Source organism: Lipomyces oligophaga (assembly GCF_038497815.1).
Source record: "Lipomyces oligophaga strain CBS 7107 unplaced genomic scaffold V1516scaffold_8, whole genome shotgun sequence".
NCBI classification, from domain to species: Eukaryota; Fungi; Ascomycota; class Lipomycetes; order Lipomycetales; family Lipomycetaceae; genus Lipomyces; species [Lipomyces] oligophaga.
The window spans coordinates 572,588-595,009 of record NW_027117792.1 but is presented as its reverse complement, the minus strand read 5'-3'; the positions used below and the strand labels follow the sequence as shown (position 1 = coordinate 595,009).

Sequence of the window (22,422 nt, the reverse complement as noted above, 5' to 3'; positions counted from 1 at the left end):
ACGAGCAAATCTGTGGAAGCTCCCAGATTCTAACCGGGGAGGCAGTCCCTGTAGTTTTCACAGTGAAAGTGTGCACAAATATCTCGGAAAACTAAAAATAGTATCAAAACTTGATGATTCTGATATTTTAACTCTGATGTAATAAGCAGAATAAAGAAAATTAGTGAAATTACCTAACCGGTGAACGCAGACATCTAGCATAAGAGTCAACTTGAGCTTGTAGTAGCAAGATTGCTCCCAGACCAGACGCTCTGTGCGGATGTCCAGGAAGCTGGTGTCACATGATTTGTAACCTGGCCGGCATGTTCTAATCTGGTGCTCTTCTAAATACTGGTTGAAACACATTATTGTACTATTCAAACTATTACATATTAGCTGTGAAAAGCGTTGTAGAGCTGCATAATTGAGGGAGAATTTTTATTTTGGCATAAAGTATAGCAAAGAAATAGCAAAGAAAATTAGCTCGTAATCTCATTGAGCCAAGATATTAATAGTCAAATTCAGTAAATGCTACAGCCTATTAATATTAAAACTAGCCTCAATCTAATCCACAATTTTCTTAAGATAAAACTTGAAGTATAAGTTGTGTCAAATCTTGCTAATCTCCTGATGTAATGTCAATTGAATTAGCTTTACCGACAATCAATACTTTGTGAAGACTTCCTCGTCGAAACTGCGTATGTCAGTACTAAAGTCATGAAATCAATATGCAAACATACACATGATAAGATCCGTTAAGTTCGCTGGGGCCTTTCACTACAATCTTAGACATAACTTCAGCAGGACCTTCAGTCGAAGCGATACTTCCATCAGCTTTGACTTTGTTGAGATACTCAATATGCCACGGCTTCATATTACTGCCATCTAATGACCAGAAGTTAGAACTAATCTTTCGCTATTTCAAAGTACAGTCATTTGCTTACGCTCAGATCGAATCTCTTTCTGCATGTCCGAATCCATTACACCGGGATCAATCGCAATCGCAAAAATCTCAGGCTCTTCCTCTGCAAGGGTCGCGGCGAGATGGTTTACGCAGGCCTTGGAACTACCATATGCTTCCCAACCGTACTAATTCCGTTGATTCAGTAAATATTCAATAGATTTTTTGATATGACCAGCATCTTACGTAGTGAGCTTCTCCAGATGCAATGGAAGAAACAAATACCACATGACCTTTCGACTTTCGAAGATATGGGATTGCCGCTTTCAGCTATATTTTGCAAAGTTAAAACAATTCATTTCTTAATAAAAAAACCGAAAACCCACAGTGACTAAACTCGAAAAAAAGTTGATATCAAAGGATTTTTTGAACTGCTCAATTTCTACTTCGGCAATGGGTGCGACAGGACCGATTACAGCAGCGTTAAAAACAATTCCATCAAGCTGACCAAATTTCTCAATCGCGGTATTGACTGCTTTCACACCAACATCGTAATTTGAGATATCTCCTGCAACACAGCTGAAATGCGATGTTAACAGTAGCAGGAGCAAAAACAGACTCTCGAAATAAAATACTTACGCAACTTGGTTAGGAAATTGTTCGACTAACTTTTTCAAAGCTTCTTCAGTTCTGGCAACTGCAACGACATTTGCAGAATATGGAGCAGACAGAAGCTTGGTAGCTGTCTTAAATCCAAGACCTAGTAGAATAGTTAGAGCGAAATAGATTACGATCTATTAAAGATTGCATATTGTTCCACCTACCTCGTGAAGCGCCAGTTACAATGTAGACAGAAGCAGTCATCGTATAGATTGTTGAACTCTTTTGCGGATAGAAAAAGAGAATTTGTCCAATTGTTATTACGCGTAGTTTCTTAGATTAGAGCTCATGTCTTTTTGACAGATCGTTGATAAGCTTTGCCTGGGACAATCGGGAATTTTTATCTAGGATAGGCAAAACTTCTACCGACTTCATTGACTACAAACAATCAAGCTATATCCTTTTAAACTATTCTAGATAGGCATAGAAAATTTCTAAATTCATTTATCCACTTTTTGGTACCAATTCAATCTTTGTATTTCGCCAATTGTTCGTCAGTAAAACGAAGGGCTTTGCCGGACAAATTCATTGGCCCATCCAATACCAAATTAACAGCAACCCCGCCTGGAACCTCAGGAGGAGAGAGCTGGCTTTCGGATTTAAGTTTAAGAAATCTATCGTGTTCAGACGAACTCATTCCTGAGGAACCGGTATCTCTAATATGGACTTGCATGCTAGTATCCATGACGCCCGGATCCAGAGAGAAGGAGAAGATTTCGGGTTCTTCAGCAGCAAGGGTGGCAGATAGATGATCTGTTGCTGCCTTCGACGAACCATAGGCACCCCATCCATACTAATTTAGCAAAAGTCAGTGGAAATACATAAAACATCAAATACAATATATATGAAGAAACATACAAAGTAGTGGTGAGTGGCACCGGACGAAATAAACACAACCTTTCCCTTTGACTCCTTCAAATGTGGAATCGCCTCCTTCAGCGCAGGCAACATAGAAAAAAAGTTTATATCATATAATTTTCTCCAAGCAGTCGCGTCAGCTTTTACAAGCGGGTCAATAGGATCCAGAATGGCAGCATTAAATATGATCCCATCTATTCCGCCAAATTTTGAAACAGCGAGCTTAATTGCCTCGCTGTTTAATTCATCTCTTGAAACATCTCCGGTCAAATAAGCCACTTGACCAGGAAATTCATCACAGAGTGCCTTTAATGGCGCTTCGGTACGAGCAATAGCAACTACATTAGCACTGATCGGTGATGTCAGAAGCTTTCGAACCATAGCAGCCCCGAGACCTGGCAGAATTAGATTACAATAAAATGCATTCATCAAAAACCTAAATATAATTGTATTCACCTCTAGAAGCACCTGTAACAACGATTGTTGGAGCCATTTTGTGATTGAAAGACTTCAAGATTAGAAATCCTCGTGTTTCGCAACTACACCACAGCTGGACTTATCTTTTCTTCTTACTGATCGGATTTACATCGAGTTTTGATAGTCACATGAACTTCTTATCACGTGATCAAATGCAGATTAAGGTTCAAGAATAGAGTTCTATAAACGTTAATCGATGCCATGCGGCTAGTCTTAAGGTCAGGGTCCAGAGTGGGCGACTCTCAAGCCTGAAGTGTACGAGTTTCGTGGGTCAGTTTGCAATTGACAACGAGTGGCAAGCAATAGAGATTTAGCCGAGTAGATGTAACAGTATAGACAAAAATAAGAAAATAGATGTTCACTGATATATACGAATAAACTTGGCGTTGATTAATCGTACATTTTCGGCAAGTGTGTCAATATTTCATAGCACTGCATCATCCAGTGAAACAAGAACGTTAGTGATAAAATGGCAACAGAAATAATCTATGGATATTATATATTACGTAGACAAAACTTGACGATAAAAAATGGAAACCAAGCTGCTTACCAGACGGTATAGCCGCCGTCAATCAAAATGTCGCTTCCAGTAGTGAATGTAGACGCATCGGACGCGAGCCAGACAGCACAACCCGCAAGTTCTTCAGGCTGACCAAGTCGGTGCATAGGAGTACGGCTCTTCCAGTCTTTGAATAATGTGTTCTCGAATGGAGTATTCAGTGGAGTATCCATGTAACCTGGGGATATCGAATTGCAGCGAATATTGTACTGAGACCACTCAGAAGCGAGAGATTGCATAAGATGGACAACACCTGCTTTGGAAGCATTATAAGCACACTGTGGATTGGGGTAATTCACAATGGAACCAGACATAGAGCCAATAAACACAACGGAGCCACCATTGCCAGCGGCAATCATATGCTTACCGGCAGCCTGAGCGCAGATGAAGGCACCGTTCAGGTTAATATCAATAACGCGACGAAACTTTGCAGGTGCATAGTCCTCAGCAGCTACAAGGTCAGCAACACCGGCAGAGCAAATAAGGACATCGATATGACCCAGATCATGAACAACAGCATCCATAGCTTTCTCGACGGCAGTTTCGTCGCGAACATCAATCTTGTAGCATTCTGCCTTGACTCCGTACTGAGCCTTGAGTGATGCACATGCCTCCTCTGCAAGATCATGCTGACGATCAAGAATAGCAATTCCTTCAAGCCCAAATTCGCATAGACCCTGGGCCATGGCAAATCCTAGTCCGCGCGCACCGCCGGAAATTACGGCTACCTTTCCGTCTAGACGGAACATATCCATAAGAGTACGCTTTTTGTTGGAAGCTGAGGCAGTGGTTGTCGTCCTGGATGTATTCGAAGTAGAATATGAAGCTGTAGCGATAGCCACGCGCGGTACTTGCGAGCAAGAGGAGAAATCAAGCAAAGAACTTTTTGCGGAAAGCGCGGAAGACGCGAAAGGAGCAAGAATCGGGCTGGCCGAGACTCGAAAGACCGAAGCGCGCAGTGCGGCAGGCGTTTGACGGATCATGTCTATATGTGTTATTTGCGACTTGTAGAAGCAATTGAAGACTGAGCACAAAGTATTGGGAAGCAAGACGCGACGTGGACGAGGAAAAATCAGGAAAGAAATAGATCAAGAGGAGGAAGGCTTAGGACAAAATTACATTGTGTAGCCTGTACCCATCAGAGGGACCAAACACCAGCGCAGAGGCGGGCTGGCTGTTGACACCATACTGCATTCAAGCTCGTTCCTACTCAAATAGGTACAACGAATACAAACCCGTTTAGTTTGCCTCTGAAACTACCTGTCCTTCTGAACTGAGGGTTTCGAAGATAAATTCTGAGCAGTCCTCTTTATGTCCCGCGTCGCGGCGCGCTTCGACTTCCCATTGAAGAAGAAGGTTTTTTCTCGGTTTCCGCCGGCAAGTAAAAACTCGACAAACGACGTTTCGGAGCATCCACGGACAACTTCTCTAAGGCGTCCGCATTCGCGACAGAGACCCTACTAGTAGGTACAAAGTCGAATCCGCTTTGACTGTCCAATCGCCCCCCAAAAAAATTATTCCGCTGAATTATAGGTGCTGAAGCAGCACAATTCTGGTGAAAGCGCTGGAATTGAATCTCCATCCAGCCTGGTTTTCTATGTAACCTTCTGCTAACTCAGAAACAGCCGGACAGCTCCAGAGCTCTCTGTTTGTCCAGTCCCAGCGCCACCTTTGCTTTAGACTTTCATCTACATATGGGACGATCAACACATATACGCTACTCGCTTGTTGTTAGACTTACCCTGGCCAATAAATCCAGACTGTCCGCTTTTTAAAACACAGCATTGTATTTCACCTCACAAATTCAAAATACTCATACCAACACAATAAATCTTCTGATGATGCAATCATAAATCATACTTACTTAAACCAACTCAACATAATTCGCAGGAAATATTCCTTCTTTGCCATCTTTACGGCCAGTCCACCAATCATCCTTCGAATTGCTTTTCTTAACAATAGTAATCATGTCACCCTTCCGGAATCCCAGATCACCGCTTTGTTCGCCTTCAAATGTATAGAGAGCAACTGCTTGTGTACCCCGCTGTCGGCTTACACTTCCCCCTCCTATGCTCCCAATCCCATTGCTATCGCTCCGAGACCGGCCACCGCCTCCTCTTATGCTACTACCACCAGATCGTCCCCCGTCGCCATAATCTGGCTTCGGAGCGGAAGGCCGATTTGGCCGATCACTATATGTACTTTCAAACTGAGGACCTCCGCCATTACGCGACCTCCTAGATCCTTTGGATGTATACTCCTGGTCATATACGTCGTCCTGCCACGTCGATCGACGGGCCGGTCCTCCACCACTGCCTCCACCACTACTACCGGTGCCACGACGCTCACTACGGCGATACGAATAATCGTCGTCGTCATCTCCATCGTCATATCCATCATCATATCCGCGTCGACCGCTGTTGCTTCGTCTTCGATTGCTGCGCCTATCTGATGAGTCAAACGAGTCATCATCGTCATCGTCATCATCTCCATATGTAGGAATATCATTATAGATGTCATCATCATAGGCGGAAGAGAAATTTCCCCGGAAAACTCGAGAATCAAGAACTCGCAAGAGTGGATCGACGGCAGCTGGAGGCTCAACAGTTCCTGAAAGTAGTTGCTTTGCAGTAACACTGCCCCCATAAAATCGTCGATTTGCGTCTCGGCGCTCAACAAGAACTGATCCTTCCAAAGATACACCAGCAAACAAACCTCTTGTTTTAGAATACGAGAAAATAGCAGCCACAGCCTTCAGCGAAGCACTTCCACTAGCTTCAGCATTCCTACCTACTGGTCCTGCAGCAATAGAAATGTTACCACCAAGAGTAATTGAACCGGCCTGAGCAAATGATTCAACGGCCGCACGAGTATTAAGAATCATGACAAAATCGGTCAATTCTGCTCCAATTTGACCTCCAAAGCCAGCACCAGCTGTCATAATTGCTGACGGGGCGGACCACGCTATAGAAATATTAAAACCATGTTCTTGTTCTTCAAATTGAAGGGGATAAGGTCTGGCTGAACTTACATCCATCAGGCAAACGGGCAATAACGACACCAGCACCAGCGCGACCAGAAAACAAAAATCCAGCCTTTAGAACCGTAATGACGACAAGTCCTTTGGCATTCGCAAGTACGCTAGGAGGTATGACCTAAATTTGAAAGGTTAGCCGATTTTAAAATCTTTACACGATCACCCGAACTGCCAGATCTGCCAATCTAATCAAAATCAGATTGACCATTATACATCATTCATTCGAAAAGATTAACAAATTGATTTTCAAATCCAATCACGTACAACATCAACGCCAAATAGCTGATTTGGTTTAATCAGAGAGGATAGAATCCGAGCTGCTTTTCTAAAAACAAGTTAATATAAGATTTGCGGACGAGAAATTGAGATCAGAGGCATCATGCGTAGCCAAGACTTACTTGCACTCGCTCTTCAAGCTCATCGGCAAAGGACTGTTGATAGTGACTCCCATGGCTACGCGAGTAATGATAGTTGATAATTATAAAGACGGCTTGATCAATTACTTTTGATTCGGCTTTTTCGGAGTTCTATTCAAAGCTAGCTGTTCAAGAACCGTGGACAACTCAGCTCTCAAGGAAGTAGGGAGAGGGGGCTGGAATAGCGATCGGGCAGCGACAAGAGATAAGTGGCTGATGATTTAAAGCTCAATTAATGCCGGAAAAAGTTGATCCAAGTAAATATTGAGTCAGTCAATGATCAAATTTAGGTGATTCGACAAAAGATAGAAAATCCCAAAAAGAATGTACCATAAACAATAAAAAGAACGTCAAGAGATTGCTGATGAAATGGCTATGCTTGCCGCAATAGTACAGCGCGCATGCTCAGAGGAATCACCCGAGATATATGCGATAATAGGTACGCTTATATGGAGTAATCAGGCAGATTTTGCAAATATATGGCTTTTTAGTATAATGTTGATGCAAATACGCACGCATTGCTCAGTATTGATCACGTGGTGTATATCCGTCAGCCTGCGGCTGGCTTGATCCGTAATCTATTAGAAGATCAAGCTAATCCATAATGAATTACATAATTACTGCAAGCGTCGTGAACAATATTAGTTGTTTCACGCATTATGAAAATAATTCGAGTAGCTTCCAAATGGAATCAAATGTTACAGTCTGGACTTTAGCATAGAGTATAAAGGTGATTATTCGTCAAAATAGATATCATCGTCATCTTCAAAAAGCTGGTCTTCAACATCGTCATTGCTGTGGTCACCAAGTTCTTGATCTTGATTAGCTGCCGGTAGGAAGCCACCTTCAAGGTCACCATCATCTTGGTCAGCAATAAATCCTCCAACATCTTCATCGTTTTCCTCATGACTACCGTTAAGTTCGTCTGGTGTAACGTGCTCTAAGATTTTGGGGCTGTGCTGCTGTCTCTCTTGCTGTACAGCCTTTTCTGCAGCTTCAGATTCTTCTAGATGTCGCAATGCTGGATTCATACGAACTCGTTCTTGAACTCTTAACGCAATCAAATATCGTCGCCACCTTTTGAGTGCTTCCTCTTGTCGTTTTATATCTTCTTCAAATCTTTGCTGTTCTTGCATAGCAATATAGACGGCCATCATTGCTTCCTTGTATTCCTCAGCTACAATAATTCCCTTAATCCTTGGAGTTGAACGACGGCTTTGAAAATCAAATCCACAAACTGCATCCGCATAATCAATACCAAGTAACTTGGCTGCGTTCGCCGCTTCTCGCATCCGCATATGAATCGCACCTTTCGGGACCATTGACGGTACAAATATATCAAGATTTCCAAAGTCATTTTTCGGAACTTTCCCGTTCACAACAGGCGGAGGTACATAAATGTCGGTCTGGAATTCTGCGTACAACGGAGTCTCTGTCTCTTCCTCCTCATTTAATTCTCCATCATAGTCATCTTCAAAACCTCTATGCTTCATTGGGTTTCGCCTTTTCGTGTGTTTCAGTGCCTGTTCTCCGACTTGCACTAATCGACCCAATTTATACCACTGAGATGCAGAACGCAAAGTCTTAACATCTTGTCGGCGATAGATAGGCTCGGTAGCCGAGTTCTTACTCCTACCAATTGCAACTTGTCCACAGGCGACTTTTGGTTGTATAATTTCATTTTGCTTTAAATGTCTCTCAAGAACAAATCTTAGATAATTAGTAAAGGTATATATCTTTCGAACTTATATACATACACAGGATGGCCCTTAAAATCTTGGATATTATTGGGAAGTTCTTCGGACAGTTCCTTCTTAAGCAATGCGGCATCTTCCATCGTATCAGTTTCCTAGGGTATGATTAGCCTACGAAAACAAATATTTATAAGTTCACACAAGAATTACCGTAACATATTTGCTCTGAAATGCTTTCATCACTTTCTCAAGCCAAGGACGAAACACTGGTATATTCGATATTCGCAACTTCCGTGTTTTTGCGTTATATAATCGTGCATATCTTCGAGTTACGTCTCGGGCAAAACCATGCTGATCAAATGCGATCGCATATGACAGCACGTTTAGGGTGTCAGACTGCGGAGGTTCAAATTTCGACTTCGAGCGTGGAATTTCAATAAGCTTCATCACCATCGGATCAATAGCAATCCATTGCAGCGCAAAATCATCCCATACTTCAACCCAAAACACAGGAAATCGACTTTCTTCAAATTTTGCTTGGTACTCACTCATTGTATAAGCCATTCGGCCTTCATTGAAACGAGGCTTACGGAGTCTAGCCAGCGTTCTAGGTCTTGATGCTTCAAGCACTTTACTTTCACCTTCACATTCGGATCCTAGATTTGAATCTACTATTGCTCGAGAAAGTCGACTAGGCTTCTTTGTCTTACTTGCAAATCCAAACTGAAGAGGCTGTAATGAGAATATCAGACGAGTCTTGACCTGTAAAGCACGTAAAATCGCGCAAAATCCTTGAGCACCAACATCTCTAGATCCTTCTAGTCGGAAAAGTGTTTGTTTAAACTGGTCCATATCTAGTGGAGGTTCAATATATTGCTCTTGTTTCATTCCTTCTATGTCATCCCATTGACGTCTCTGCATACCTTTGTAGATTATGCGAAATCGTTGGTTCCAGAAATCCATTAGATGCCGCAATCCATCTAAAAGTTTCCTGGTTTTCTGGGAAACCGGCAAACTTTCATCGGGATGTAGCTCATCAACAATGGTAACTGGTACATATTTGATTAATTCTTCTTGGAGTGAACTATCATTGCACCAACGACTGCGAGTCGAACCATGACACATAAGGCAAACCAGGTGAAGTAGGTGGATTGTTATATGAAGCAAGCGCTCTTCTCTCGTATTTTTCGCGCTCTTTCGCTTTGGTTTGGAATGTTCAGGTTCCCCAACTGTAAATTCAACCGCACTCGGCTCTGAAACATCAATATCTCTAAAATTATCAGGCAGAGAAGAGTCATCCATAGACTGATGTTCCTCATCAGCTCCAAATTCCACATCTTCCCATTCCATATTCTCATCATCAATTTCTTGTTCTTGCTGTGAATCCACTTCCAACATCGGTGTAGAGTGATTTGCTTTAGTCTCATCCTCGGAATCGGACATGCCTGCAAAATAATGTGCCGAATGTCTGGGATTCTGGTCAAGAAATTCTTCTGATTGGGTCATGGCTGACTTTAGCGTATCATGTTCATCGGTCAAGTCACGCTCAAGATCAATTATATCTTGATCATTTCCCTTACTTCTTCGAGGATACCAGGATGGAGTCTGTCGAGACGAAGGGTTGTGCGTTGACGCACTTAAAGAGCTATCGCTACCGGAATTATCTTGCAATTCTTTGTCAATATACTGGTGAACCATGTCTAAGTACTGAGATGGGACTTTTTCTCGGCTTCTCTTTCCAGAAGAGCTACTGGCAACACCGGATGAAATCGCGGTGTTCTTAGGCCTTGCAACTTTAGTCTTTGTGCGAGCTGAAATGTCCCCATTGCGTTTTCTTTTTGATCCCATTGAATAATTAGATCTTTTCCGTTTAGATTTATTCTGTTTGGGCTTGTCATTAATCTTTTCGATCACTGAAGTGGACGAAGAGACGGAAATCGCCGATGGAGTATCGCTCCCGATGGTAACAATGTCAAACACTTCTTCAGTCTCAGGTTCTTGACGAATTCGTTCGGTTATTACCCTCCGTGAGCTTATTCGAGTGGTCTGTTCATTAGATAATAATTCAACGGAGGAATCCCGAGAGAGAGAACTCAAGATATGGTCTTTGCCGCTCGGCGATGACTGTATCTCAGCAGTATCTGGACTAATCACGTTTGCATGTCTTGCTGAAACTCGATTGCTCATGCTACTCCAAGCACAATGAAAAATCACTACTTCATGAATCCTATAAATAACCTCTCCATCAATATGACAGAAAAATCACCTTGTTCACAGATCAGCGAGATTAGCTAAGTGAAATAATCGCCGTGGACTTAGTGATATTTCTAAATCACGTGACGAGATCATAGGAAATAAACTATATCTATAGCTCACCTCCTGACAATTAACCATAAAACAGGAAGGGAGTAAGATAGAAAAATAGAATATACATATACATATACATATTCAAAATACGTCAAATTATGTGAGAAAATAAACAGAAATATGCCACCCAAGAACAATAAAGCAGACTAATGTAGTTAAAATAACAAATTTTTCTCCGCATGCAGATCTATACCTGACCTCCAGTTGTCACGGCCCACCAAACAATACCCATTAATCCGCCGATAAAGATCGCGATAGGAGCAGGTACACCCCATCCTCGACCACCTACAAAAGCAGTAGCAGCGACGACAACCCACCAAGGATCATTTCCTAAACTCGTTCCATTCGTGTTTTCAACATTCAGATATCCACTTTCCCAGATACGGTAAATGGCAGTCCAGACAAGACCAATAGCAGCAGCATTAACACCGCGTAATATACTGAGAACCGCTCTAAATCGTCGAAGTTTGTTCCAAAACGTAAACATGCCTCCAGCGACAAGCATACCAGGTGCATACATAGCTACAAATGAGACAATTGCACCACCCACTATAGAATAGCCATAATTATGGTAAGTCAGGGCGCCGAGATAGACAGCAAAATTGAAATTTGGTCCAGGGAATGCCTGGATCAATGCAAGACCAATAATAAAATCTCGAGAAGAAACCCAACCCTCAGAAACAATATATTCACGTAACAGAGGAATCACTACCGGACCTCCTCCGAAAATAATTGTACCTGCAAAGAGCTTTAGACCTGGAACCTTTTTAACAGCTTTTCAATAAAAAAAAATACATACCAGCAAGATATAAATTTGAAAATAGAGAAAACGAAACTGGAAGTCCTTTCACAAGCGCTCGAACGACGATAACAGCAACAAACGAAGCCAAAAAGCCAATGACTACACCCACACCAAGCCAGACAGGATACTCCTCCTTCGGCCCATCAGAGACAACAGATGGAGGTGCAGCTCTTACGTCACTTGCATCAATCCCAGCCTCTGGATCCATATCCATCCGAATTGTAGGAATCGAAGCTGCGTCCGTAGTGTCGACTGATCTGCTTGATGTTACGACCCGGCGAGACGCATTTAGGTTTTCGTCCACCCGACCAGGATTAACCTTCGCGCTTTCAGACTGAGCATCGCGGTACGAATTAGGTAACCAAACACTTTCATCTTCTTGAAATTGCTCAGGTAAATCTTGTAATTCCATTTCTTCAGCTGCTCCGTTTGGATCGGCCTGTTTTCCTTTTCTTCGTAAATGCATGCGACCTTTGATTGACACAGAACCTTTAGCCCACCATCTTTGAATGTGACGGCTGTCAAATATGACTGCAGTTATTCCTCCCCCAGCCATAAGAACGGGAAAATACCACAAAGATGTATAGCAAATACCGGCCGCACCTCCGAGAAAAATCAAAGCAAAGCTAAGTTTATCGGTAATAGCTTTGTTTGAAAGATTAATAGCTGCCAATAGAATAACTCCACAGATAGCAGCATTAAGTCCGCTCAACAAGGCATAAACTGGAATAGGAAGCGTGTCACCAATTTGACCAACACCTACAGCCAGGAAGAACATCCCTAATGCGCCCGGAATGGCCCAGTAAAGAAATGAAATCAAAGCGGGGATCATTGAAGTATGAAGCAATGTAATAATGAAGAGAAGCTTCGTTGAGGCAGAGCCTGGCAAAGCCTGAGCAAGAGCAAAGAGCTCTTGATATGTCGCATCGGAAAGCCATTCATATTTGTCCACAAATATGCGGTTGAACTAGACATAAGTTCAGTAACAAATTGGTTAATTCTAAGGAATACCAAGAAATGACTTACGTTAGAAAATCTAAATATCAGTATACAGAATAAACGAAACTAATACATCAGAACTTACTGGACTACAGGGCCGCCAAAAGACGAGATTCCCATATGCCATTGTTTTTTCGTAATTTCAATAATTTCGCTCCTTAGATTAGGACTAAATATTCTTGGAAACTTCATCGAGTGATCTGAATAATATAACAAAGCACAGTGTGAGCAAGATAAACAAAAAAATTACAGATATTTTGTGTCTCCGGAAAAGCGAAGACTCCTCTTACCTACAGGTCCTGGAGCAAGAGTACGTAGGCTCTCGGCGGAAGAAGTAGAAGGCGGCATTTTAGAGAAGGCAGTGGTCCGCAGAGGCGTAAGACTCTATCACTTGTAATCTGAGCCAACCGAATAGCCTGGGTGGATAGAGCTATCTCCTCCTGGACGCGGGGGTTCACGCGAAAACTCCAATAGTGGACTAACCAGTGGTCGAAGAAGCTTTTGGGAAGAACCACGAACCATAGTTATGTTGCTAGCATAGACTTTGCGGGTTAAAATACGGACTTTGGCGCCAGCCACAGTCATAGATGCTAAATTGCCACCACAAAGATTTCCTATAGCAACCACTAGGATTTTGATTCATGTACAACAAAAAAGTCACGCTAAGCATTAATAGCGTGAGTATTAGCTTTATAAGTTGGCAAAATAATTGAGTTAAAAACGATGATCAAAACAATTTTATATATCCGAAATTATTCAAAAAGAAGTTTTTCGATTTGCGCGCCTGAGGGGTATACAGTGAAATAGTCTAGTTCCTCTCGTTTCCGAAGTGGCTTGCGAGTACTGGATAGCACGTAGATTCTTGACTGGTTTTATCGTCCGGCTCTCCCGAAAAACTAGCTGGTCGGGTGAGCCCTATTGTACAGGCCCCGCTCTGGTTGTCAGAGTCATTGTACCGAGACTGACGAGATGATCAAATCGTTGCGGGATCTGGAGAAGTAGCATTCCAGGAATTAAAAGTCAATTAGTGATATGACCCTACGCTATAGAAATGGACAATGGTGAGAGATAGAACTCAGAACAATTTAGCGAAGGCTTCAGGCCACGAGTGCGATCCACAGTCTCATAACTGGCTATAAAGGGTTACACAAAGCACGCTGATAGTCGGTATATTTAATGGAGCTGTTTGCCTAATATTCACTATGCTTGTGTTAAAGTAATATTTTTCTGGTTGGCTTATATAATGCATTTTGGCGAATCGATTCTGATCGTTGGCTTGCTTTGGAGCATAATACTTCCTGCATCAGCATTTAGTTTTCTTTCTAAGCATTCCTCCAAATATGGAGACAGTGAGTCGATATTTCAGCTCTCTCAGGAAGAGTCCTATCAGCTGGACGATGCTTTCGATTCTGCATCCTCAGTAACTTCATCCTGCTACCTAGGATGGGATCATATAGCGGATGGAGGGTCAGAATCAGACGGACTTCGCCAAGTTTTTGCTAGACTTTGCGAGCTTCAGCCCTCGTCGTCTTGCTTCAGAGATATGCTGTCCATGATCTTGCCTAGTTGCGAATTCATGTCGGTCGAAAGCAGGGCTATCCATGCGATTCGACTGACATTTTGTGAATTAGACATAGCCGGTATACGACCTCCAGGTGCATGCACTTCCAATCTTGAAGATAGTGGATCTAGGAAGAAATGCTTAAACTCGATGCAGGCCTCGCCACAACTTTGGACTTCATTCAGTGGAAACTTCAGAGCAATTGCGACTTTATGTTTGGCTGAACGGAGGGACCATGAGAAGGGTATGAGGCTTACATTTCGAATTTGCAAAATCTAACTCATTTCAGAAAACCTGATTGCTCTACATCAGAATTTAACAGCTATCCAAGCGTTCGCATTACAACATATCAAAATTCAGCTGTCTGAAATGGATCATAAATCTGATGAGTGGAATTCAGCATACTCAGTCTGGCAAGAGTCTTTGACCCAGATAGATCAGCGTCTGACCTTCCTTGATAAGTCACTATCAGGGATTCACGTTGACATGATTCAGAAATTAAACTGGTATTCCTCTCAACTGCAGGGATCTTTTGATCAAGAGATGCTCAGTTTAGTTCACTTAAAAAATTTTACTGACGCAATGATATCGAGAATTCGGAAGGTAAGTCGTGCTATGTAGGATTTCAGCTACTTGCTGATGAATTTAGGATGCTGAAGTAGCCACAAATATCTCAGATTCTGCGTTGTTATCCGCTACTCATTCTATCCAATTGAGTCAAGACTACGTTGACGCTCTTGGGATCACAATTAATTCGCTAGTATCTGCAGTACAAACCGAGGAAAACAGTATTCGTGGCAGTCTTGGTCAAATTTCTAATGATTTTGGCGCAATTGCTCAGTCCACTGCTGAGATTATGAAATATAATGTAAACATTACTTTTGAATCAAAACAATATAGAGACGCATTACTGATTAAATACAGCAAAAAATCGAAAGTTCTTTGAGTTTAGAACTGGACCAGAGAAGCCGCATTTTTCAAGAACAGACTTTGATGCTAGATCAAATACAAGAGACCTCTGAGCTTGTATCAAGGGCTAAGCAAGCTATTACCAATCTTGAAGTTTCTGCAGAAGCAAGCATTGGGCGACTTTCTGAGAAAGCCCAAGATGGTGTGAATCGAATTGAGGAATCAGTTGAACATGTCGAATTAAGGATTACGGAGCTAGATAACTCGATCCAGCAAGTTAGCAACACCTTTTTGGGCCTTTTTCAAACTCCAAAAGCGATATTCATGGTTCTTTGTTCTATTATATGCTTAAAATCATTTAATATTCGCCAATGTCTCGGTGAGCAAGTTTGTTTTACGTTTTGAATCACTAACAGCTAATCCAAGAAGCAGTTCTAATCGGACTTTATTTATTTTACTCTCACACCTCCTTCACCTCTCAACACTTCTCTATTGATCGATGGAAATTATCACGTGCATATCCCAAGACAGCTGCTCCAGTATTTGGAGCGGCACTGGTAATATGCGTATTTGTGTTTACTATAAATGGAATTTGGCTAACTCGCCGGCGTACGCGAGAAACCAAAAATCATTTTGTCATTCCCATAGCTTAATTTCGCGAAATTAAAATCTAGGGCTAGCGAAATTCTATTTGGAAGGAAAATTGTTAAGTGTCCTGAGCAGGATGAGAATTAAGGTTTAGATATCGCGATGTCGTGATCGGCGGCGTTCACGAGCTCATCGACTATTAACCTGAAGCAACTGTTCCTTCCCCCTGTGTCAATTTTCTACATAAGAATCGGTCCGTGTTGTGGCTAAGCTTGCTTTACCATCAGTCTTCAGATCCGCACTGCCACGAGATAGATCATGAAGCTGCGCGACTAGTTTCAAGATCTTTGCTATTTGTCGATATTATTCATTGAAGTAGAAGGGCCACGAAAATTGGGTTTTCAGCGGTAAACCCAATGATATCGCAGTATTTGGCTGGCTCGTAGGTATGGCAACTGAAGTGAATGGCCTACATCCTACTTATTTACGTAAAATTGTTTAGTAATCTAGCACAGTAATTGGATTCAATATCTATTCTAAATTGTAAAAAGAAAAAATAAAGATGATGAAGAACAGAAAATCAAAAATATAGAGAACACTGATTGCTTTAGTAAACTTCGAGAATATATCTGTTCTTCTCCTTCAATTCCTCTACTTCCTTAGCAGTGTCAACCTTCTCACCACGAGTTTCGGCATCCTTTGCTATAACATCCTCAAGAACTGCAGTTACGTCGGGAACAGGCCAAGTAGGACTAACAATGAAGAATTAGCAAACTGAACACATATTGAAGATTTCTGATGACTTACCCGCAGAGATAGAAAACACCTGTTTTCTCAACAAACGCAGGAACCAAAGCATCGATAGACTGGCGCATACGATCTTGAATGTAAATCTTTTCTGGTTGGTCACGAGAGAATGCCGCGCCAATATGAGTAACAATTCCAGCAGCCATATTAGCCTCCCAGAATTCACCATAACTATGAAGATTAATAAACAATTCAGAAAAAGAGTGATTGATACTTACAGATACTCTTCCTTCTGATGACGAGAACCAAGATAAAGGAAAACATCACCAATCTCATTGCCCTGAGCTTTCTGCCAAGCCTTCTCTTCCACAAATGCCTTGAATGGAGCAAGACCCGTACCGAGACCACTCATGATGATGGGTTGCGTAGTTAATGGAGGAAGTTTCATAACTGAGGGTTTAACTGAAACAACGACTTCAGAGCCAAGCGAAAGTTGAGAAATGTATCTAGAGCATTGACCGAAACGCTTTCTTCCTTTGGAATCAACCCAGTCAACAACGACGATCAAAAGATGAACTTCATTAGGATGAACCTTCTGCGACGAGGCAATTGAATACTCACGACGTTTCAAAGGATTTACAATTTTGATAAGATCTTCGAACGAAGGTCGAGCAGAGTCAAATTCGATCAAAACATCAGCATACGTAAGAGTTTCTTCGTCAGTCAACTTCTTAAACTCCTCAGCACCTTCAGGGCTGGCCAGTTTTGATAATCTAGCCTTTTGCTTCTCATCCGTAGCAAATTCAGCCAAGGATTCGTAAAACTTTTTCGGAGTCTTTCCAAAAATATCGAGGTTTTCAAGAAGCACTTGGAAAATAGTTCTTTGCTCAAACTCGTTTGGCAATTCACGAGCAGGAATTAATACAATTTCCTCCCCATTAAGACCATATTCCTTTATAAACTTTTCGACAAGACCCTTATCGTTTTGACCATGAATACCCAGTGCTTCACCAATTTCATATTTAAGTCCAGTACCACTAATATCAAATTCGATGTGGAAAATATTGCGATCATATGAAAGGGGAGTCAAACGTTTCAGCTCCTTCACTTTGGCAATAAAGTTCTTAACAGGAAGATCAGGACGAAGCTCAGACTTGTAATCAAAAGCTTCTTTAAAAGCAATTGTCTTCGCAGCAATCTGCCAAGAAGCAGTCGACGAAGTAGGCTCCTCAATAAACTTCTCCTTATTAGTAGTGAAACTATCGGCAATAGCAAACCCTGGAAGTACAACAGGTTCATTATCATCTTTCAACTCCCAAGTCTTGGAAACTTCAGCTTTAGTGAGTGCTGAGTCAATCTTTTCAGATAGTGCAGAGACGGCCGTGGCAGTAAGTTCAGTGTAACCAGAGTTCAGAGATACAACTCTACCAAGATAATCTTCAATAGATTCGTTGGGACTGGTGACACGCAAAAGCGCGAGCTGAGCAACCAGAGAGGAGAGAACCAGATCTGCGGGATCAGCCAATTCAGCGAGGTTTACCGTGACAACAGCAATCTCTTTTGCAACCAAAGATTCTTTAACTGTAAACGGAATCTTTTCAACGAACTCCTCAAACTTGGAAGAGGAGTTGATGAGAAGAATACCACCGTTCTTCAGAGAGTCTACAGCATTGTACGCAGACAATATCTTATCATCCAATACAGCGACAACATTAGCATTGGTGATACCAAAGCTTGAGTCAATGGCTCGCTTGCAAGAACGAATTTCAGATTGTACGACTCCAGATAATGTAGTATTATCGAACGTAGCGAGAAATTCGACGTTTCTAATAGTATCAAGAGAAAATAATTGAGCAAGCTTAGAAGGAGCCTGTACAAAAGGACTATCATCTGCATCCCAAATAATAAACTGAGCAGCATCTTGTTCTGCCAGCAAATCAAACGTAGTTACCGCAGAAAAGGCATTTGCATGAACATCTGCAGGAATCTCAAGTTCAATCTTAGACGATCCACGAGCAATTTGCTCAAAGTACCACACAAAGTGTTTGGGAGTGAAAAGAGAATTTTCACGCGTGTACTTGAGGTCCACCAACTTAGGACGACGATCAGCTGGGAAATCTGGAGACATAACAACAGCAGCAAAGATATCAGTAAACAGAGACGATTTGAAGGAAAGATCATCGACTTCATCCTGAGAATAAACCTGACCAAAAACATAAACTTGCTTGGTAGAACGAGGAAGAGCGTTCAGAAATTGAGATTCTCCAAAAGGAGCTGGAACACGAACAGTCAAAATGCCCACACGCTCACCAGCATCCGAGAGACTAAGAGCAACCTCTGCTGCAATAGAAGAGTCAGTAGAACCTAGAATAACAAACACAACATCAGGTTGATCATGGCCTTCATATTCAAAAAGTCGATACGAAGTGCCGAGCTCCAAGTTCAAAGAAGATAACAGACGGTTGACCTTAGAAACCGGATCGTTACGATGAAAGGTTTTGTCTTGAGCGGAAAGAATATCAACAAACAAGTCTTTGAATCGCTTGACACCAAGAACATCAGCTATTTTTTGATTTTCACGAGCAATACGGAGACCATCATACAAATGAAGTGTAGGCATAGATGACGACAAAAGCGAACTGAGAAGAGTCATATGCTGCAATTCACTCGCTTTTGAAGAGGTAACTAAGGCGAGACCAGTGTCTCGAGCAGCATTAAAGGCCGTGACGTAGTCAGGAACATATGTACCAGTGACGGGCGAGTAGTCAATAGCAGCAACATTGAGGACGATGGGCGCAGGCAAAGCTGGCAGGTAAGATATTTCATTGAGAACAGGAGTGAGCGACGGAATGGAACCTGAAGAAGCAATAATCGAACGAGGAGCAGGCTTGAACTTGCGCTCCAAACCAGAAGACAAAATATATCCGAGAGGTAAGGATCCGGCGCCAGCACGCGTATCAAGCTGGCTCAATAAAGGGACAACTCCAAAACCATTATCCTGTTGAGCATTCTTCCACTTAAGAATAGAAGTGTCGAGATCAAAGGTCTCTGGGGAATAAGTGAAGATTGCATCTGAGAGAGCATAAGTACTCAGCTCAACTAGTGCTTGGGGTGCAACATAAGTAGGGCCATCAATTGACGATGCCGACTCGGAAATAGGAAACGGGAACGCGATCGAGTCAGACTTTGAAAAGCTGTCAGGAACAGCAGATGGCTTTGGAGGAAGTGAAGCCATATTCAGATAAGTCTGTCGCGAAATAAAGGTAGACCTTTTGGAAGGTGGGATTGTCGAATTGAACTGTGATAGTGGAGATGGAGTAACCTGCAATGTGTGTGGAAGAACAAAATACATGAGTTAGGAAATTTTTATTTGTTCTTCGGCCCGATGCTATAGTGCTGGAAACGATGTTGAACGATATTATTGAATGAGGAATTATACCCACTAATGAATTTTTTGCTGGCTTTCTACTACTGGGAGGCCCTTCCTCAAACCTTAAAATGACGGAATTTCAACAATTATGATTAGTTTTCTTATCTGCACCGGTGGTCAGTCATAACTTTGTCATTTAATGAAACCAGTATTCGCATTTGCTCAAAACATGGGTATCACTAAAACAAAAATTATTAAGTTTATCTCATCGATTAGTTAATACTTGACATGCTTACTCATTACTTGATGGAGGCCGTAGTCATATTTTCTTACTAACTTGCTCAAATTCCCCTGATTGTCGAAAGTGCGCTTAAATTCCTCTTTCCAAATAATGATAATCGGATACTAACAAAGTTTTTCCATGTTTGGAATATACATGCCGTTCAAATATTAAATAGCGAAAAATGAAAGTACAAAAAACTGTAGAAAAGTAAAAATTTAAAAAAAAAAATAAACGACCAGGGAGAGGATCGAACTCTCGATCTTATGATTATTGCAAACTGAATGTTTTAACAGTCATACGCCTTAACCAGCTTGGCCACCCAGTCCAACTTTTGGCTTTATATTTTATAAGAACTATATGACTAGAAAGAGATATGCTAGAAATTGAGGGCATAGCTCTTAATGTTTAACAAGAATCTTTCCCGCCGCAATGATATGGAAGCGTCCCTTGGGCCTAACAAGGTTGGAAAAGGAAACAACTATTCCCTTTACATAATTACAAAAAATTGCCAAGTAGATCCCATTATAAATGCAATAAATAACTATTGAGAAGTATCATGGATCTTTTATGCTCTGCAGCTTCAATTCATAGCTTGGCTGGAGATGCTGAAATATTTGTTTGATTTTTGCCAACGACATGAAAGTCCGCCATTTGGTCCCGATTTTATTTGATGAATCATAGGAGTTCATAATGTATGAGTCTCTTAAAATATACATATTTAGTTTTGATAAAGTGGGTCGCACCACGGAATTATATTTAACCCAAACTATATAAGAAGTACTGACAACAGATAACAAAATATCCAGTTCCATAATTGCAGTCCGCATCCGGTGTTCAGGATGAGTTGTTCTATATGAATCTTAATTCTACACAAAATACCGGCAACGGCCGTAACTATGTGGCCAATACAGTATTTAGGTATTGCATATCACTCAGCTGAATTATTGCATTGAGTGCATAATTCGCATTTAAGCATAATTCAGTGACAATCAAAAATAGATATGAGATATGCAATTCTGATTTGATTTGAGGCGGGACAATATAGATTGCGATTTACGTGCTTCTTAATGCTGGTCTTACAAGCAAACGGATCTACTATCAATCAGTGCGATCTAAATATCTAAAAGATCATCGAAATGCAGTTATTTCGGGCTGTCTTAGAGTATTTCTATAGACATCTCTAGCTCCCAGGTAAAGATGAATATACTGTAACTTCATTTGCGACTCTGTCTCCAATATTTTCAATGGCTCCAGAATGCTGATATCAAAAGATCAAGCTAAATATGATTTTGATAAAAAAGAGTTTCTATTGATTCTATAATTTATATTGAGTGAAAGAGATTCGCAGATTTCATATGTCAAGGTATGCGCCTGTTCGAACATGCAAGACCATATTCCAAACGTTTTTCTTTTCTAAATATGTACCTGTTTACATGTTACACCTCCATTTTTATTTTCCCTTATTTATCATTCTCATTTAGCAAGCTAGAATATATGCTTGCTCCGCCTGCCGAAGTTCAAGACGTTGTCATTCAGAGATCCTGCGATCGCGTTCATCAAAGTACGCTTTCTTTCTTGATCTTTAAACGGTATTTAAGGCCATACACTGGTTTTCAAAAATCTTCTAATTTCCATAACTTTGCGTTTTGCAAATATTCACTCGCTCTAAGTATAGTGTGCCATGTAATTTCCTACTTCGTAGTTAGAACTGTCTGAAATAAGCCAAATGAGGCTGCTATGTGCAATTATTCCCGCCGCAAATTCAGTACATTTTGCTTTGTTGTTTTGGAAGATGAATTTAATTTGACTACTTTACTAGCGTTTGCAAACAAATGGTTATGTTAATCACTGCCTTTGCGTTTCGCTGTATCGAGCTGATCTTTCCAAACCTCAAGAGCTGATAGCTTCAGCTTTACGTACTCTCTTCAAGACGAAACCGAATAGGAATTTTGATTCATTGATTTCTGATTTAGCCTAATCGCTCAAAAATCGGCACTTTTCTAATGGACAGTATTCGAAGCAATCTGCACGAGAAAAGTTTTTGACCCACATGGCACAAGACTTGCGTTTGACTTGAAGGTCCAACTGAAAAAACAGAAGATCTCAAACATGAGAGTAATTTAATAAATCGGTAAATTAATATGAATCTTCAATTTGGGAAAATCAGTATTGTACATAAAGCAGAAATTTTGAGTTTGGGTATAATTTTCAGAGT

At 41.4% G+C, this 22,422-nt stretch overlaps 8 protein-coding genes and 1 non-coding gene across 9 annotated transcripts; 1 reads left to right on the top strand and 8 right to left on the bottom strand.

The window, feature by feature from the left end:
* Positions 1-328: 328 nt before the first annotated feature.
* On the bottom strand, positions 329-1,927 carry V1516DRAFT_642921 (uncharacterized protein). The gene is made up of 7 exons (XM_066920128.1): positions 1,705-1,927; positions 1,520-1,640; positions 1,267-1,459; positions 1,127-1,210; positions 924-1,068; positions 720-864; positions 329-673 (listed from the first exon to the last, which is right to left on the bottom strand). Exons 1-7 carry the CDS (start codon positions 1,742-1,744, stop codon positions 643-645), a joined length of 759 nt encoding a protein of 252 aa, XP_066775460.1. The 5' UTR covers positions 1,745-1,927; the 3' UTR covers positions 329-642.
* Positions 1,928-2,945, bottom strand: V1516DRAFT_642920 (uncharacterized protein). Its single transcript, XM_066920127.1, has 3 exons — positions 2,855-2,945; positions 2,399-2,793; positions 1,928-2,333 (listed from the first exon to the last, which is right to left on the bottom strand). Exons 1-3 carry the CDS (start codon positions 2,889-2,891, stop codon positions 2,007-2,009), a joined length of 759 nt encoding a protein of 252 aa, XP_066775459.1. The 5' UTR covers positions 2,892-2,945; the 3' UTR covers positions 1,928-2,006.
* Positions 2,946-3,305: 360 nt separating this feature from the next.
* On the bottom strand, positions 3,306-4,580 carry V1516DRAFT_569124 (uncharacterized protein). Its single transcript, XM_066919232.1, has one exon. The coding sequence runs from the start codon at positions 4,415-4,417 to the stop codon at positions 3,422-3,424; it is 996 nt and encodes a 331-aa protein (XP_066775458.1). The 5' UTR covers positions 4,418-4,580; the 3' UTR covers positions 3,306-3,421.
* A 718-nt stretch (positions 4,581-5,298) lies between these two features.
* Positions 5,299-6,922, bottom strand: V1516DRAFT_666497 (uncharacterized protein; the record flags this gene model as incomplete). The annotated part of the gene is made up of 5 exons (XM_066920745.1): positions 5,299-6,398; positions 6,466-6,589; positions 6,627-6,656; positions 6,736-6,796; positions 6,870-6,922. 5 exons carry the CDS (start codon positions 6,920-6,922, stop codon positions 5,299-5,301), a joined length of 1,368 nt encoding a protein of 455 aa, XP_066775457.1.
* A 445-nt stretch (positions 6,923-7,367) lies between these two features.
* Positions 7,368-10,969, bottom strand: V1516DRAFT_681314 (uncharacterized protein). Its single transcript, XM_066923229.1, has 3 exons — positions 8,792-10,969; positions 8,645-8,736; positions 7,368-8,597 (listed from the first exon to the last, which is right to left on the bottom strand). Exons 1-3 carry the CDS (start codon positions 10,766-10,768, stop codon positions 7,622-7,624), a joined length of 3,045 nt encoding a protein of 1,014 aa, XP_066775456.1. The 5' UTR covers positions 10,769-10,969; the 3' UTR covers positions 7,368-7,621.
* A 166-nt stretch (positions 10,970-11,135) lies between these two features.
* On the bottom strand, positions 11,136-12,941 carry V1516DRAFT_629025 (chromate transporter-domain-containing protein; the record flags this gene model as incomplete). The annotated part of the gene is made up of 4 exons (XM_066919869.1): positions 11,136-11,686; positions 11,748-12,717; positions 12,777-12,786; positions 12,835-12,941. 4 exons carry the CDS (start codon positions 12,939-12,941, stop codon positions 11,136-11,138), a joined length of 1,638 nt encoding a protein of 545 aa, XP_066775455.1.
* Positions 12,942-13,992: 1,051 nt separating this feature from the next.
* V1516DRAFT_687671 (Tht1-like nuclear fusion protein-domain-containing protein) lies at positions 13,993-15,624 on the top strand (the record flags this gene model as incomplete). The annotated part of the gene is made up of 4 exons (XM_066923743.1): positions 13,993-14,554; positions 14,600-14,913; positions 14,960-15,178; positions 15,235-15,624. 4 exons carry the CDS (start codon positions 13,993-13,995, stop codon positions 15,622-15,624), a joined length of 1,485 nt encoding a protein of 494 aa, XP_066775454.1.
* Positions 15,625-16,309: 685 nt separating this feature from the next.
* On the bottom strand, positions 16,310-19,966 carry V1516DRAFT_681303 (uncharacterized protein). The gene is made up of 3 exons (XM_066923228.1): positions 16,833-19,966; positions 16,615-16,785; positions 16,310-16,559 (listed from the first exon to the last, which is right to left on the bottom strand). Exons 1-3 carry the CDS (start codon positions 19,904-19,906, stop codon positions 16,415-16,417), a joined length of 3,390 nt encoding a protein of 1,129 aa, XP_066775453.1. The 5' UTR covers positions 19,907-19,966; the 3' UTR covers positions 16,310-16,414.
* A 473-nt stretch (positions 19,967-20,439) lies between these two features.
* On the bottom strand, positions 20,440-20,532 carry V1516DRAFT_t67. The gene has a single exon. It is a non-coding gene; the product is annotated as a tRNA-Asn (tRNA).
* Positions 20,533-22,422: the final 1,890 nt, after the last annotated feature.